Source organism: Phragmites australis, chromosome 20 (genome assembly GCF_958298935.1).
Source record: "Phragmites australis chromosome 20, lpPhrAust1.1, whole genome shotgun sequence".
Classification (NCBI taxonomy): Eukaryota; Viridiplantae; Streptophyta; class Magnoliopsida; order Poales; family Poaceae; genus Phragmites; species Phragmites australis.
This window is the reverse complement of record NC_084940.1, coordinates 912,943-924,389: the sequence shown is the minus strand read 5'-3', so window position 1 is coordinate 924,389 and position 11,447 is coordinate 912,943. Positions and strand designations below refer to the sequence as shown.

At 45.1% G+C, this 11,447-nt stretch overlaps 3 protein-coding genes across 5 annotated transcripts; 2 read left to right on the top strand and 1 right to left on the bottom strand.

Moving 5' to 3' along the window:
- Positions 1-519: 519 nt before the first annotated feature.
- LOC133901274 (nicotinate-nucleotide pyrophosphorylase [carboxylating], chloroplastic) lies at positions 520-5,058 on the top strand. 2 transcript variants are annotated; one of them, XM_062342579.1, is made up of 11 exons: positions 520-994; positions 1,971-2,034; positions 2,162-2,295; positions 2,407-2,470; positions 2,580-2,662; positions 3,034-3,117; positions 3,216-3,368; positions 3,581-3,757; positions 3,951-4,018; positions 4,294-4,427; positions 4,509-5,058. In XM_062342579.1, the coding sequence occupies exons 1-10, from the start codon at positions 539-541 to the stop codon at positions 4,388-4,390; spliced, it is 1,380 nt and encodes a 459-aa protein (XP_062198563.1). In that variant the 5' UTR covers positions 520-538; the 3' UTR covers positions 4,391-4,427; positions 4,509-5,058. The 2 variants fall into 2 exon arrangements, with proteins under 2 accessions (XP_062198563.1, XP_062198565.1); XM_062342581.1 differs by lacking the exon at positions 1,971-2,034.
- Positions 5,059-6,013: 955 nt separating this feature from the next.
- Positions 6,014-7,831, bottom strand: LOC133901275 (uncharacterized). Of its 2 annotated transcripts, XM_062342583.1 has the most exons (3): positions 6,694-7,831; positions 6,473-6,552; positions 6,014-6,370 (listed from the first exon to the last, which is right to left on the bottom strand). In XM_062342583.1, the coding sequence occupies exon 1, from the start codon at positions 7,570-7,572 to the stop codon at positions 6,745-6,747; it is 828 nt and encodes a 275-aa protein (XP_062198567.1). In that variant the 5' UTR covers positions 7,573-7,831; the 3' UTR covers positions 6,014-6,370; positions 6,473-6,552; positions 6,694-6,744. The 2 variants fall into 2 exon arrangements, with proteins under 2 accessions (XP_062198567.1, XP_062198566.1); XM_062342582.1 differs by having other exon boundaries at positions 6,473-7,831.
- A 1,525-nt stretch (positions 7,832-9,356) lies between these two features.
- Positions 9,357-11,447, top strand: LOC133902209 (uncharacterized). The gene is made up of 3 exons (XM_062343808.1): positions 9,357-9,514; positions 10,851-10,958; positions 11,052-11,447. The coding sequence occupies exons 1-3, from the start codon at positions 9,452-9,454 to the stop codon at positions 11,289-11,291; spliced, it is 411 nt and encodes a 136-aa protein (XP_062199792.1). The 5' UTR covers positions 9,357-9,451; the 3' UTR covers positions 11,292-11,447.

The following is an 11,447-nucleotide window of genomic DNA, read 5'->3' as shown; positions in this document are numbered from 1 at the left end:
GCTCTAAAAACGTAGAGCTCGATAGTCAGATATGGCTAAACACCTGCGAATCGCTCGATTGAACGGGCAGAGCTCCACTTTCGTTTTTTTTCTTAAAAAAAAATCTCTCCTGTCGTCTCTAACGTGGACCGAGCAGTATAGGTGTAAATGGATACCTAATTAATAGTTCTGTATCATCAATTTATTTTTTTCTCAACTTAATTAGACAAGAGTAGGGTTCACAATTCGAGCGATATTCACGAATATCAACCGATTCGAGCTCGGTCGTATTATGAAAACCGACACATATTGATTGAATTTAAATTTAAATTAAAAAATTACGAATTTTGACTAAATTCTTTGAATTTTGATGGATATTCGCAATATTCGAAGAATGCGCTGGAACGCATTTCCGTGCTTAAACGCAGTCGTGAACCTTAGGCAAGAGTGAATTTTAGCTTATTTATTTAGTTTTAGATCAATCTAATAAAAAAACAGAAAACTTGAGTCCGTACAGACCAGCTATGTTAGAATCGAACGACTCTGGTGGCCTGGATGGATGAAGAAGGCGCGGCGCAAATCACTTGTCCAGCTCTCGCTCAGCGCGCCGCCGTCACCCATCCCATCCACTGCAGCGACGCGCCCCGCGCACACAACAAAAAAGGCGGCGGCGTCCCTCCCTCACCTCTCGCGTCGCGCGTGTCCCAACTCCCAACCCTGCCCGGCCGCCGGCTGCGAGCGATGCCCGCGATCCCGACCGCCCCAGCGCCCGGCCCCGCCCGCATCCTCCTCGCCCGCCACAGCCGCCTCCCCGTCTTCTCCCCCTCCCCGTCGCCGTGCTCTAGCCACCACCAGCTCCCCACCCACCTGCTGCGCCTTCCCCTCCGCCACCGCGCCGCTGCCATGTCCGCCGAGGCGCGGGCGTCCGAGTCGCCGGTGGCGCCGCCGGCGCACCCCACCTACGACCTCAAGGCCGTCATCGCGCTCGCCCTCTCCGAGGACGCCGGAGATCGAGGTGCGCAGCGTCACTCTCGCGTACCATTCGCTCCTTGCGATTCGGATTCCACGACACTACTACCCCAGTTTTGTCGCTAGCACAACCGTGTTCCTGTACTGTGCAGCACATTTTTTTTTTTTTTGGCTACATTCATCTATGTATTAGCTACATTCATATATGTAATACGTTCTTCATCTCAAACCGTTAGTGAGCGTGTCGTGATCGCAATTGGACTTGCGGACATCGTAGTGACTGGTGCTGACCCTTGGTGCGCAAATTTGGTGCTCGAAGTTAAAGAAAGCAGCTTCCGAGCTAACATCTTAGGAAGAGTAGTACGAAAGTTGGTTTTCATCTTCTGAAATGATGATGATGTCCTATTACTTTAGTCTGCAACTGATAACATGGAGTAGAAGCAAATAATTAGTCAGTCCACATTCTTAAATCTTTACCTGCTATTCGTGCACAATAACACTATGCATCCGATAATCAGCATGCTTTCAGTATGCAGTATCAAAGGATGCCATAGGTAGCACTCACATGATTAAAGAATTTGAGAGAAGACCACAATTTCTTGTCTAATTTGCTGCGATAGGGATGCAGAATTCAAGTTTTCTATTTGATTTTTTGTTATCATGCATCTGCTATAGTAAAGTTTATTTACGAAGGCAGAATGGACAAGAATGATTAACAAGAAATTACACCCATACCACCAAACTAGATCCAGTACCCAAAAGCACCTTCACTTTTTCATCTCTTACATCCATACCACTGCCTTCTAAATAATCTTTCAGTTGTAAGGGTCAGTTGAGAACAAATGTCAATGTATAATGTCAATGTATATGCAATTTCTATGATCCGCACAGCTCAGTTCCTGTTCTTCAGCAGTACTAGAAACTCTATTTATTTCGGTCATCTGGGTCCAGATTTTCATCCAATCGTGCGTGCTGCTTTCTTCTTAACCTACTCATGAGTTTTCTCCCTTTTAAGAGTGTAGATAATGGGTATGTTGACTAAAGAAGTTAAATGCCACTTGGGTCCCTTCAGTAAACTCCAGTCAGGTCTTTCCTCCGCATGTTGCGATATAACTTGCTGTTTCTTCATATTTTTTATGTGAAGCTATTTCTATTTTGATGGATGTACATCTGTTAGTACAATAGTGTGGTGATTGATTGTTAACACCTTCAGGGGATGTGTCTTGTTTGGCCACCATACCGTCTGATGTGGAAGCTGAAGCCACATTTATTGCTAAAGCAGATGGTGTCATTGCTGGAATAAGCCTAGCAGATATGATATTTAACCAGGTTGATCCATCGTTGAAGGTATCTACTTTGCATCTTTTCTCCCATTTGAGGTTTTGGTAGGATACGATTCTATAGGCATTACAGGCGGTGTTAACTGTACCAATTGTTCTTTCTTGACCGATTTTGCAGGTCCAATGGTTTGAAAGTGATGGAAATTTTGTCCACAAAGGATTTCAGTTTGGCAAAGTACATGGTAAAATGCATGTAAAAGACAATCTGTTGTACTTGGCAGTAGTTAAAATTTTGAAGTTGTTAATTCTTTAAGTCTAACATCCTTTTCCCAATTCCCTTTTTGTATCAAGGGTGCGCTCGGAGTATCATTGTTGCTGAAAGAGTTGTGCTCAATTTCATGCAGAGGATGAGTGGCATTGCGACCCTAACAAAGGTTATTTCTGTCCTTATTTACATAATTACGGATGCACCCCCTTCCTGGATGAATTTAAATGCTGTTTGCTTGTCGTAGAGCCTTGACAATGTTACAGTTTTGAACTCTATGTGCTCCTTACATCTTTTCTTGATACGTCCAACACATGCATATTATTCAATTTTCAGTTATTTGGACTTCCATCCTTACAGAGCTGTTTGTTTCCTTTGTCTTGGAGTCTGCACCTAATATTGTTGCTTTTCTGATTGCCACAAATAGCTTCCAAATGCTAGCTCTTCAGATTTAATATTTCACAAACCTTCTTCTTTTTTTCCAGATCATATCCTTGTCATTTGATATTTCAGCAAACCTTCTGTGCTTATTCTGTCCAGGCTATGTCTGATGCTGCCCGTCCAGCATGCATACTGGAAACAAGGAAAACTGCCCCAGGTTTACGTCTGGTTGACAAGTGGGCGGTAAGCATACTTGTCTTCCATTTTGTTGTTGTTCATCACTTTTAGCTTCTTTCTTAATCCTCATGTTGCAGCTTTGCTTGTCCTTCGAGCTCATGTAGGTACTGATTGGTGGCGGAAAGAACCACAGGCTTGGTTTATTTGATATGGTTATGATAAAGGATAATCATATTTCGGTTGCTGGAGGGATTGCAAATGCAATGAGATCTGTTGACCAATTCTTGGAGAAGGAAAAACTTGCACTTCCTGTCGAGGTACTATTTAGTGATACACATTTTGAAAAAGATGTAACTATGTGTCTATGTATTCATATTTTTGTGGTTCATCTTCTTTCTTTAGTCTGATTTGTTTGCTCCACCTGTTTACTTGTTGAAAAAACTTTTCTTCAACTATGTGCATATGTGTCATAGAATAGGAAAGAAAATCAATGCACAAATCTTGACAACGGTCATATTTCATTAATCAGGTTGAGACAAGGACAATTGAAGAAGTAAAAGATGTGTTGAAGTATGCTGCTGAGAACAAAACTTCATTAACCCGTATAATGTTGGACAATATGGTTGTCCCTCTTCCAAATGGGGATGTAGATGTATCAATGCTTAAAGATGCAGTTCAGTTGATAAATGGTAAATTTGAGACTGAGGTACGCAAATTGAACTTGGTTACCTTTGTTTAATGTAGTTACTCTTTTCTTGGTTACCTTTGTAGCTGTGAGTTTGTTGATAGGTTTAATGACGATTTGTGCTCGTTGCAGTGCTAGTTTGTTGAAAGCAACTGGTATTCTCTTTTACTGGCAGATTGGGGCTGAAGGGTAGTGACATTATTTTTTACTGCAGGCATCTGGAAATGTGACAATTGATACAGTAAAGAAAATCGGAGAAACAGGAGTCACCTATATTTCAAGGTACCAATATCTGCTTCCTTTAAACATGTACTAACTATGTTCATTGTAAAGCCATTTTATGTGCGTTGCCATTTGGTTGAGCTGAAATATTTTTGCTTCCCGGAGCAACTTATCAACTCATATTTTTATTGTGCGGTTTTAACTGATTTCAACTTGTATTTAATGGGACAGCTCTTGTTTGCCCTTTTTGTCTCTGACGTATTTCGAAATTAATGTACAACCCCCTGTTTTAATCATTATGCAATTAGTCCAACAGTTTCTTTGATTTGTTTCAGTGGAGCATTAACTCATTCTGTGAAGGCACTTGACATATCTCTTAAGATCGACACTGAACTCGCTCTTCAAGTTGGAAGACGCACAAATCGTGCCTGACTCTACAGCATTATTGTATACCTTGCCACATTTACAAGTAAGTTCTGCTTCCTTATATAACTTGACTTTTATCTTCCTACTTCTCTAAACCAGTCCACCCTTTTGCTTGTGTCGCCAGGATGATAACCTAGCGTGGCAAATCAACCTAGATCAATATTAAAATCCACGCCTCGCTCATGGAGCTGAGAGCTCTGACTGCAAATATAAGGGATCCATTTTCTAGTTTTCTCCAAAATTACACCAACACCACAATATATGTAGAACAGAATAATATTCAGGAGGACCTGTTGTTTCTGGAATATATATTCTAGCACCAAATTTGGAAGCTGGAAAAGGAGCGACAGCTGCATCCTGCGGCATTTAGCCAGGTAGTTCTTCTTGCTCCCAGTTAAGAGAATTGACTTTCTCGACAGGTGGATCACTGTAAACGGGATGTCGCACTGAACCTGCAATACCACAGAATAATGGAAGTTTGAGAATAAAGATGCCTATCTTACCAGAATTGCCGTTTGTGACTAAAAGGAAGGGTCATTATTTCGATGAACAAAAGTGAGAGGTTAGAAGGTCAACTCTGTACTTTACATCAGTTAACACTGTCATCTCACCCCTAGTACTGGTAATGTGTATCTCATTCTCGTGTACTCTACATAATCAATTCCCTTTCTCAATTCTCGTTCTCATTCGCTGAAAGAAAGAAAATATAGGCCAGGCCGTAGGGTCAATTTTTTCGCGAGGTACTTTTAGATTTTTTTTTTCTGGCTAGGTAGTACTGCATACTAATGTTGATCAGAAACACAGTCCCGAATCTTGATGTATATAAAGAGCCTGCTGCACAGGGAGGTGTTTCGCGCACTCCCTACCCTTGGGCCATGCGGTTCTGATCAGGGAAGCGGTTTCACTGATGTAACTGTAACTCGTCATTGCTAACACACTGAGCTTATTGCTGTCCTTGGCTACTACCATTTGGGTCATATTTTGTGCCATTCTATTCTACCACGCATTTGCGTCGTCAGTTTCGTCAAGTCGTTCAGGGGCAGAAAACCAACGGTGTCAAGGCCGTGTTCTGACCATGACCAAATGTACAGCACGTAAGTTTGGGAACGTTGCTAGTTTAACAAAGTCCGCGAGAGACGAGAATCTTGGCGCCACATATAAAAGGCAGAGCTGAGAGAAGAATATTCAAAGTTTTTCCTTTGAATGAAAATTCCGAGTGGGAAAAAAAAGGGGACGCAGGAAGCCTCGTCCCGACTAGGTCAGTTGGAGCTTTCAGCATCTTCCTCAAGCTAGCTTTCCCGATGCGATGCTACCTATATTCTCTCCTCGCATTGGCAGGCCCATCCATATACACATGAATTCCTAAATCACACGGGTGGTTATTCATTCGTTGATTAATTTTTTATCTTTTATAAATCTCAATACAAATAATAATTTTAAGCCAACTCTATCAGAGTCGTATTCCAGCGCTACAATAAACGCACAGTGATGCAGGTTTCAATTGCAACAGTAATGCAAACGTAACAAATATATGTGCCGATTCTGTTTCTCAACTCTATCACTATTTATAAAGTATGTCCGTGAAAAATAATGAAACGTAAAAATAAGTTAACTGTTAGAAATAAAAAATAAAAATATTATAATAATATTAGAGAATATTGTAACAAAATAGTGTTATAAAAAACGAATTTTTAATGTATCTACCAGAAATAACCTTAGTATGCATATCCTTACGGTATTTTCGTGTTCGATCACCCAGCCTAATCTCAAACCGACATTCCGCACGGCGCAATTTACTAGTAGTAGCAAACAGTTCGACAGGCTATGTTTTGGCACACCCAACCACAAACGCTGAAACGCACGCACACCTAAAAGATTTTATGATCTGGTTGAAGGCTTCATCAATCAGATGCTCCTGTTCGGCGGCACCGTCTTCCCATACCAATCACCAAACAATCCGTGAGCACGGCGCGGAATGGCACAACACTGATGAAACAAGCAGCATGACGGAATCACAATTTTTTCACAGCCAACGACAGGTTACTAAAAAGTTGGTAAGAGTTTGGGGAAGTGGTGGTAGAGATCTACGAGAGCAGCAGGACACCAGGATCTTGTGTTCCTGCCTGCACATTTCATCGTTCGACCACGGACGGACGGACGGATTGGTTCTACAAGAACATGAAATGAAATCAATCTACAAGACATCAAACGAGCAAGATGCAACGAGATGCAAAAACGAGTAAATTTCTAAGCTATGCTGCTGCTGCCGCCTACTCTCCACAGTGACATCTGCACAGGGAAATGCAAACCGTATGTACAGCTTCAGTACAGCCGAGTTGGCCTGGTCAAGTAGGTGTGCTTCACTTCTTCATGGCTTCCGCCGCCTCGCCGGCGCCGGCAAAGACGACATCGACCATGCTTTCAGAGGGCCCTGCCTCGTCGGCAGCACCTGCGGTGGCATCCACCACGCAGCCGTCACGGTGGCGGTCCCGGCAGAGCTCCTCAACGGAGAGGAGCCGGCGGCGGAGGTCGGCCATGTTGCGCTCCATCAGGAAGAGGCGCTCACGGAGGGTCAGGTTCTCCTCCTCCAGCCGCGCCGCGCGTGCCTCGTCGTCCTCGTCGGCTTCGTCGTCGTCGAAACCGAAGGCGGCCGCGGCCGGGAGCTGGACCATCTCGAAGCGGCTGAGGTCGTGGTCCAGGCGTCGCTCCACCTCGACGTGCTCCTCCACGTCGCTCTCGCCGGAGCCGGAGTCCTCGCCGGCAGCGCCCCCGGCGTCGGCGGCGGCCTGGGAGCGGAGGCGGATGAGGCCCTTCATGGAGCCGTACCCGTCGACGCCCCACGCCTCCTTGGCCATCTCCACCAGCACCTCTCGCGCCGGCGACAGCCGCGGCGTCGGCAGCACCGCTGGCGTCACGGGGCACGGCGACACCAGCGACGCCACGCCACCCGCCCGCTTCGCTCGGATCAGGAACGATGTCGTGTTGCGCGGGGCCGCCGCGCCGCCCCACCTCGCGCCCGCCGGCGCCGGGGCCCTGCGCTTCCACCCCGCCCGCTTCCACGCCGGCCGCGCCGGCTTCCCCCCGACGAACCCCACCGGAGGCTCCATCAACGGCGGGAGCGGAGCCGGCGCCGCCGCCCACATCTGGTACGGCAGCTGCGGCGGAGGTCGCATCATCTGCTCATTCATGGTCTGATTCGGAGCTAATCCTCCAGATCCGAAACCCTAACTCTAAATCACGACCCCAAAAATCACACGGTTAGCTCCGAGCCCTAATCACGGATCGGAACGTTTCGTTTTAATCTCTTGGATCCCGTTCACCGTGTGTTTTTAGAGATTATTTAACGAATTCGTTTGATCCGAATTGAGGGAGAGGAGGAAGACGAGGTGGAGAGAGAGAAGAGAGAGAGAGAGAGACGGCGTAGTCAGGAAGGTGTGGGGGAGAGGGGGTACGCGGGTATATAAAGGGAGGTGGGCGGGGGGCGGACGGCTGGATCGGCGGTTGCGGGAACCGGACGGTGGAGATGGACTGGGCAGGGGTGCGTGCGGTTGCGTGTCGCGGACGGGCAGCACGGGCTGTGCCGCCAACGGACGTCTTCGGGTTTGGGTTTGGGTTTGGGTTTGGGCGTGCTTCGGAGCAAACTGCAAAAGGTGCACGGTTAATATTTTTTCCTCGATGAGATGTTTGGTTTTTAAACCATATATAAGTTCTTCTGCCTCATTTATAATAAAAAAATTATTAAGGGTTTTATTAACTGCGAAATGATAGAAGCTGTATCCTCTCAATTCACTCTTAATAAGATGATACCATAAAGCGGTTTACCTTGTGTGTTTTTTTTTACTGATTTTATAAATAAGTAATGCATTGCAGGCGTAAGCAAATGTGTGATTTCATCAAGGTATTAATAGCAAATAAAAAATTGTATTTTGTATAAATAGGTTTAATAGTTATTTACCAGGAAACAAGTTAACGCAACTCGAAAAATGCACAATACCCTTTTGACTTGAAAATACAACTAAATACCGACTACTTTTTCCCTCTATAATTAAAGTACTGAGTTGTGTCACGTGAAATTTCTTGAGAAACAGTTGTGTGTCTAAGAATGATAACCACAACTCACGAAGAAACAGTCTGAGCTATTTTTTGCACACAAAAGCATCCATAATACGTGGCTTCCAAGATGTGCTAGAAACGAGAGGTTACTCTCTGTAACTCTTAGCTAAAAAAGGAAGATTGGACTTTTCGATGAGCTCCCCCTCCAACATGTTTAGCTCTCCGAGAGATTTATGATCCTTCTATCATCCATATTTTGGGTCAAGCTAAGGTTTCGAACAAAATCTGCTCAAGTTTTGCCCCTAATTTTCTCGTTGACTCTCGCCAAACAAATGGACTGCGAGATACATGCGTGCATAAAGACCACAGAGAATTTTTACTTGACTTCGTGTATGCACATTATTTCAATTGTACCAAGTGAATAAGAGAGAATTTCAGAAAAGTCGTGATCAGTTAAACACGTTGGCCGGCGAGTCAAAAGAAAAGAACCTTCGTTAGACGTTCCTCTCATGGTCCAATAGCCTCATCACGTCAGTTCCTTTTTGACTCTCGCCAAAAAAAAAAAAGTCGATGCCTACCAGGCTGCTAGTAGGCAACGCCATGGCTGGCTGCCTGGCTGCTTCCGCGTGCACACGGCGGCGGCGGCACCGAGACCTCGTCGGTCTCAATGGAGACTCGAGCCGTGGGCGACCTCGCCGAGCAAACGGCGGTTGCTTTGCCTGGCACTGTTCGGATGGGCCGAAGCTCAACCCACCAAACAAGTTGGGCCGAAGCCCAACGATAGACCAAGCCCAACCCACCAAACAAGTTGGGCCGAAGCCCAACGAGAGCCCAAGACCAACCCACAAACAAGTTGGGCCGAAGCCCAACGAGAGCCCAAGCCCAAGCCAGCCAGCACCGGCAAATCCCCAACCGGTGCACGCGTAAGAACACCAGCGAGGAGGAGGAAGGGCACCAACAGAACAGAGCGCCAATCCCACGGAGGTTTCGAGCGGAGAGCACAGGCGAGTCTCGATGGCGGAGGGGACGAAGCCGGACTTGCCGCTGTTCCAGCTCCTCTCTGACCTTCTCCAGCAGGTACGCCTCCACCGTACCCATCTCTCAATTCCGCCGATCTGGGGGAGATTCGTCATGCCGCCGATCCGGAGCATCGCCGCGCGTCGTCGGTCGGTATCTCAGCTAGAGGAACGCACTAGCACTGCCAATTGTTTGTTGATCCCGTTAGGCTTAGTCATTCAAGTTGCGGTATCTCATCTCTTAGCTCGGAAAACCTAATCTTCTGTGCCTGTGTTACTGTATAGCTGGAAGGGCATGCTAGCTTGGTTGGGTTAGGGACTTTTGTAAGTAACCTGTCAGAGTGCTAAGGCATGCTAGCATGGATCGCCGCTGGTGTTTTTCCTTTCTAGTGTCATCAGACCATACCATATCACGCCGTTTAACTCAATGGTTATCAGCTTACTGCTTAGGGGAAGTATTGCTGGCTGAATTTTGTATGAGTGATTTGCACCCACCTGAGCAAACAACACAGCGGTCAAACTAGCCCAATTCCCTGTGATTCCTGACAGTTTCAGCTATTTGGAAAGTAAAATTTCATGTGGAGACGCCTTTCCCCAGGTTTATTGACTGACTAATAAAACATCTTTTCCTTTCGTTTAAGAACTTTTTGTGTGTGTGTGTGACAAGACAAAATAGGGATGGCCAGAATCTTGTTTGCTGCTTCCCTTGGGTTCAACAAAGACCAGGCTGTCCATGCAAATCCATTATGGGTTTTTTTGGATACACCAGTCTGGTTGAAAACAACCAGGGACATCTGCCAGCAGTTTTGACAGATTACCCTGTAAAGAACATAACTCTGCTTTTTAATAGCTTGGAAGCCAGTGTTGGTGACAACGGTAACGCTTCACCACTTAACCTTTAAGGGCAGAGTCTGCACGTAAAAATCTCGCCCAAGGTACACAAATTAGAAAGGTTGAGTCCGGAGCCTACACAAACTAGAGAGGTTGAGTCTGGAGCCTACTTATCTTTAGTTAAGAAGTCTCAGTCTCATGACAGATCTGGAGAAAAGCAAGACGGGTTTCCGTTGCATTTTTAGTGTCCAAATTTATTTGTGTGATGATGTCTGGTTTGTTTGTTTATTTTACATTGGACTCCCATTTGTTTGCATCTACACTCTAGTAAAGTAAATTAGTAGTATTTCCATTACATGTAGTATAGTTTTGTTACTATTGACATGCCAATTTGTACATTTCATTATCTTTGGCAAACTGGGCCCTGGCTACATGCATACATATGCATGTTTTTTCTTCTTCTTCTAGTTTCATATTTCCGAGTTATGATAATAGAAATACAGAAACATTTGTCTTTGATGACTGAATTGTAATTAAACAAATTGTTATTTATTGAGAAAATGTAGGTGGAGTCGATGAGCAACCAGGAAGAAGTAGAGTTGCGTGCTAAGATTGAAGCACTAGGATTAGAAGTTACTAAGGTACCAGAGCAGGCACCTAAGCATCTTGATGAGGTAAATGCGATACTCTTATCATCTCTAATTGCCCTACTTACCATGGACCTTTGCTCTTTTGTCTCATTAGCTTCTGTTCAAAACCGTTTTTAGCTAGAAATAGCTGCAGAGCTGGACAAACTATCAGCAAGGCTAGATAACGTCGACAAGATGATATCATCTGCCATGGCCTCGGATCCGGAAGTGAAGTCTCTTTTGAGCAGCACTGCTAATATCTGGATGCCCGTCATCACTGCGTCTGCCGATGAGAGACGGGGGTTTGCAGGAACAAGCAGTGAAGGCAACCAGGAAGAGCAGGAGAATTCCAAACAACAGCTTGCACATGGGCTGTAATTGTTTCACCTTGTGAGTTTGTATCAACCTTCCATATGTTCATTCAAATGAGCGCTTACATCACTACATGTATCAAAAGTTTTTGACAAAATCAACAATAAGCACACATGATTGTCATGTACAATAAGTCAATAATGAGCGAGGTGATAAAATTTA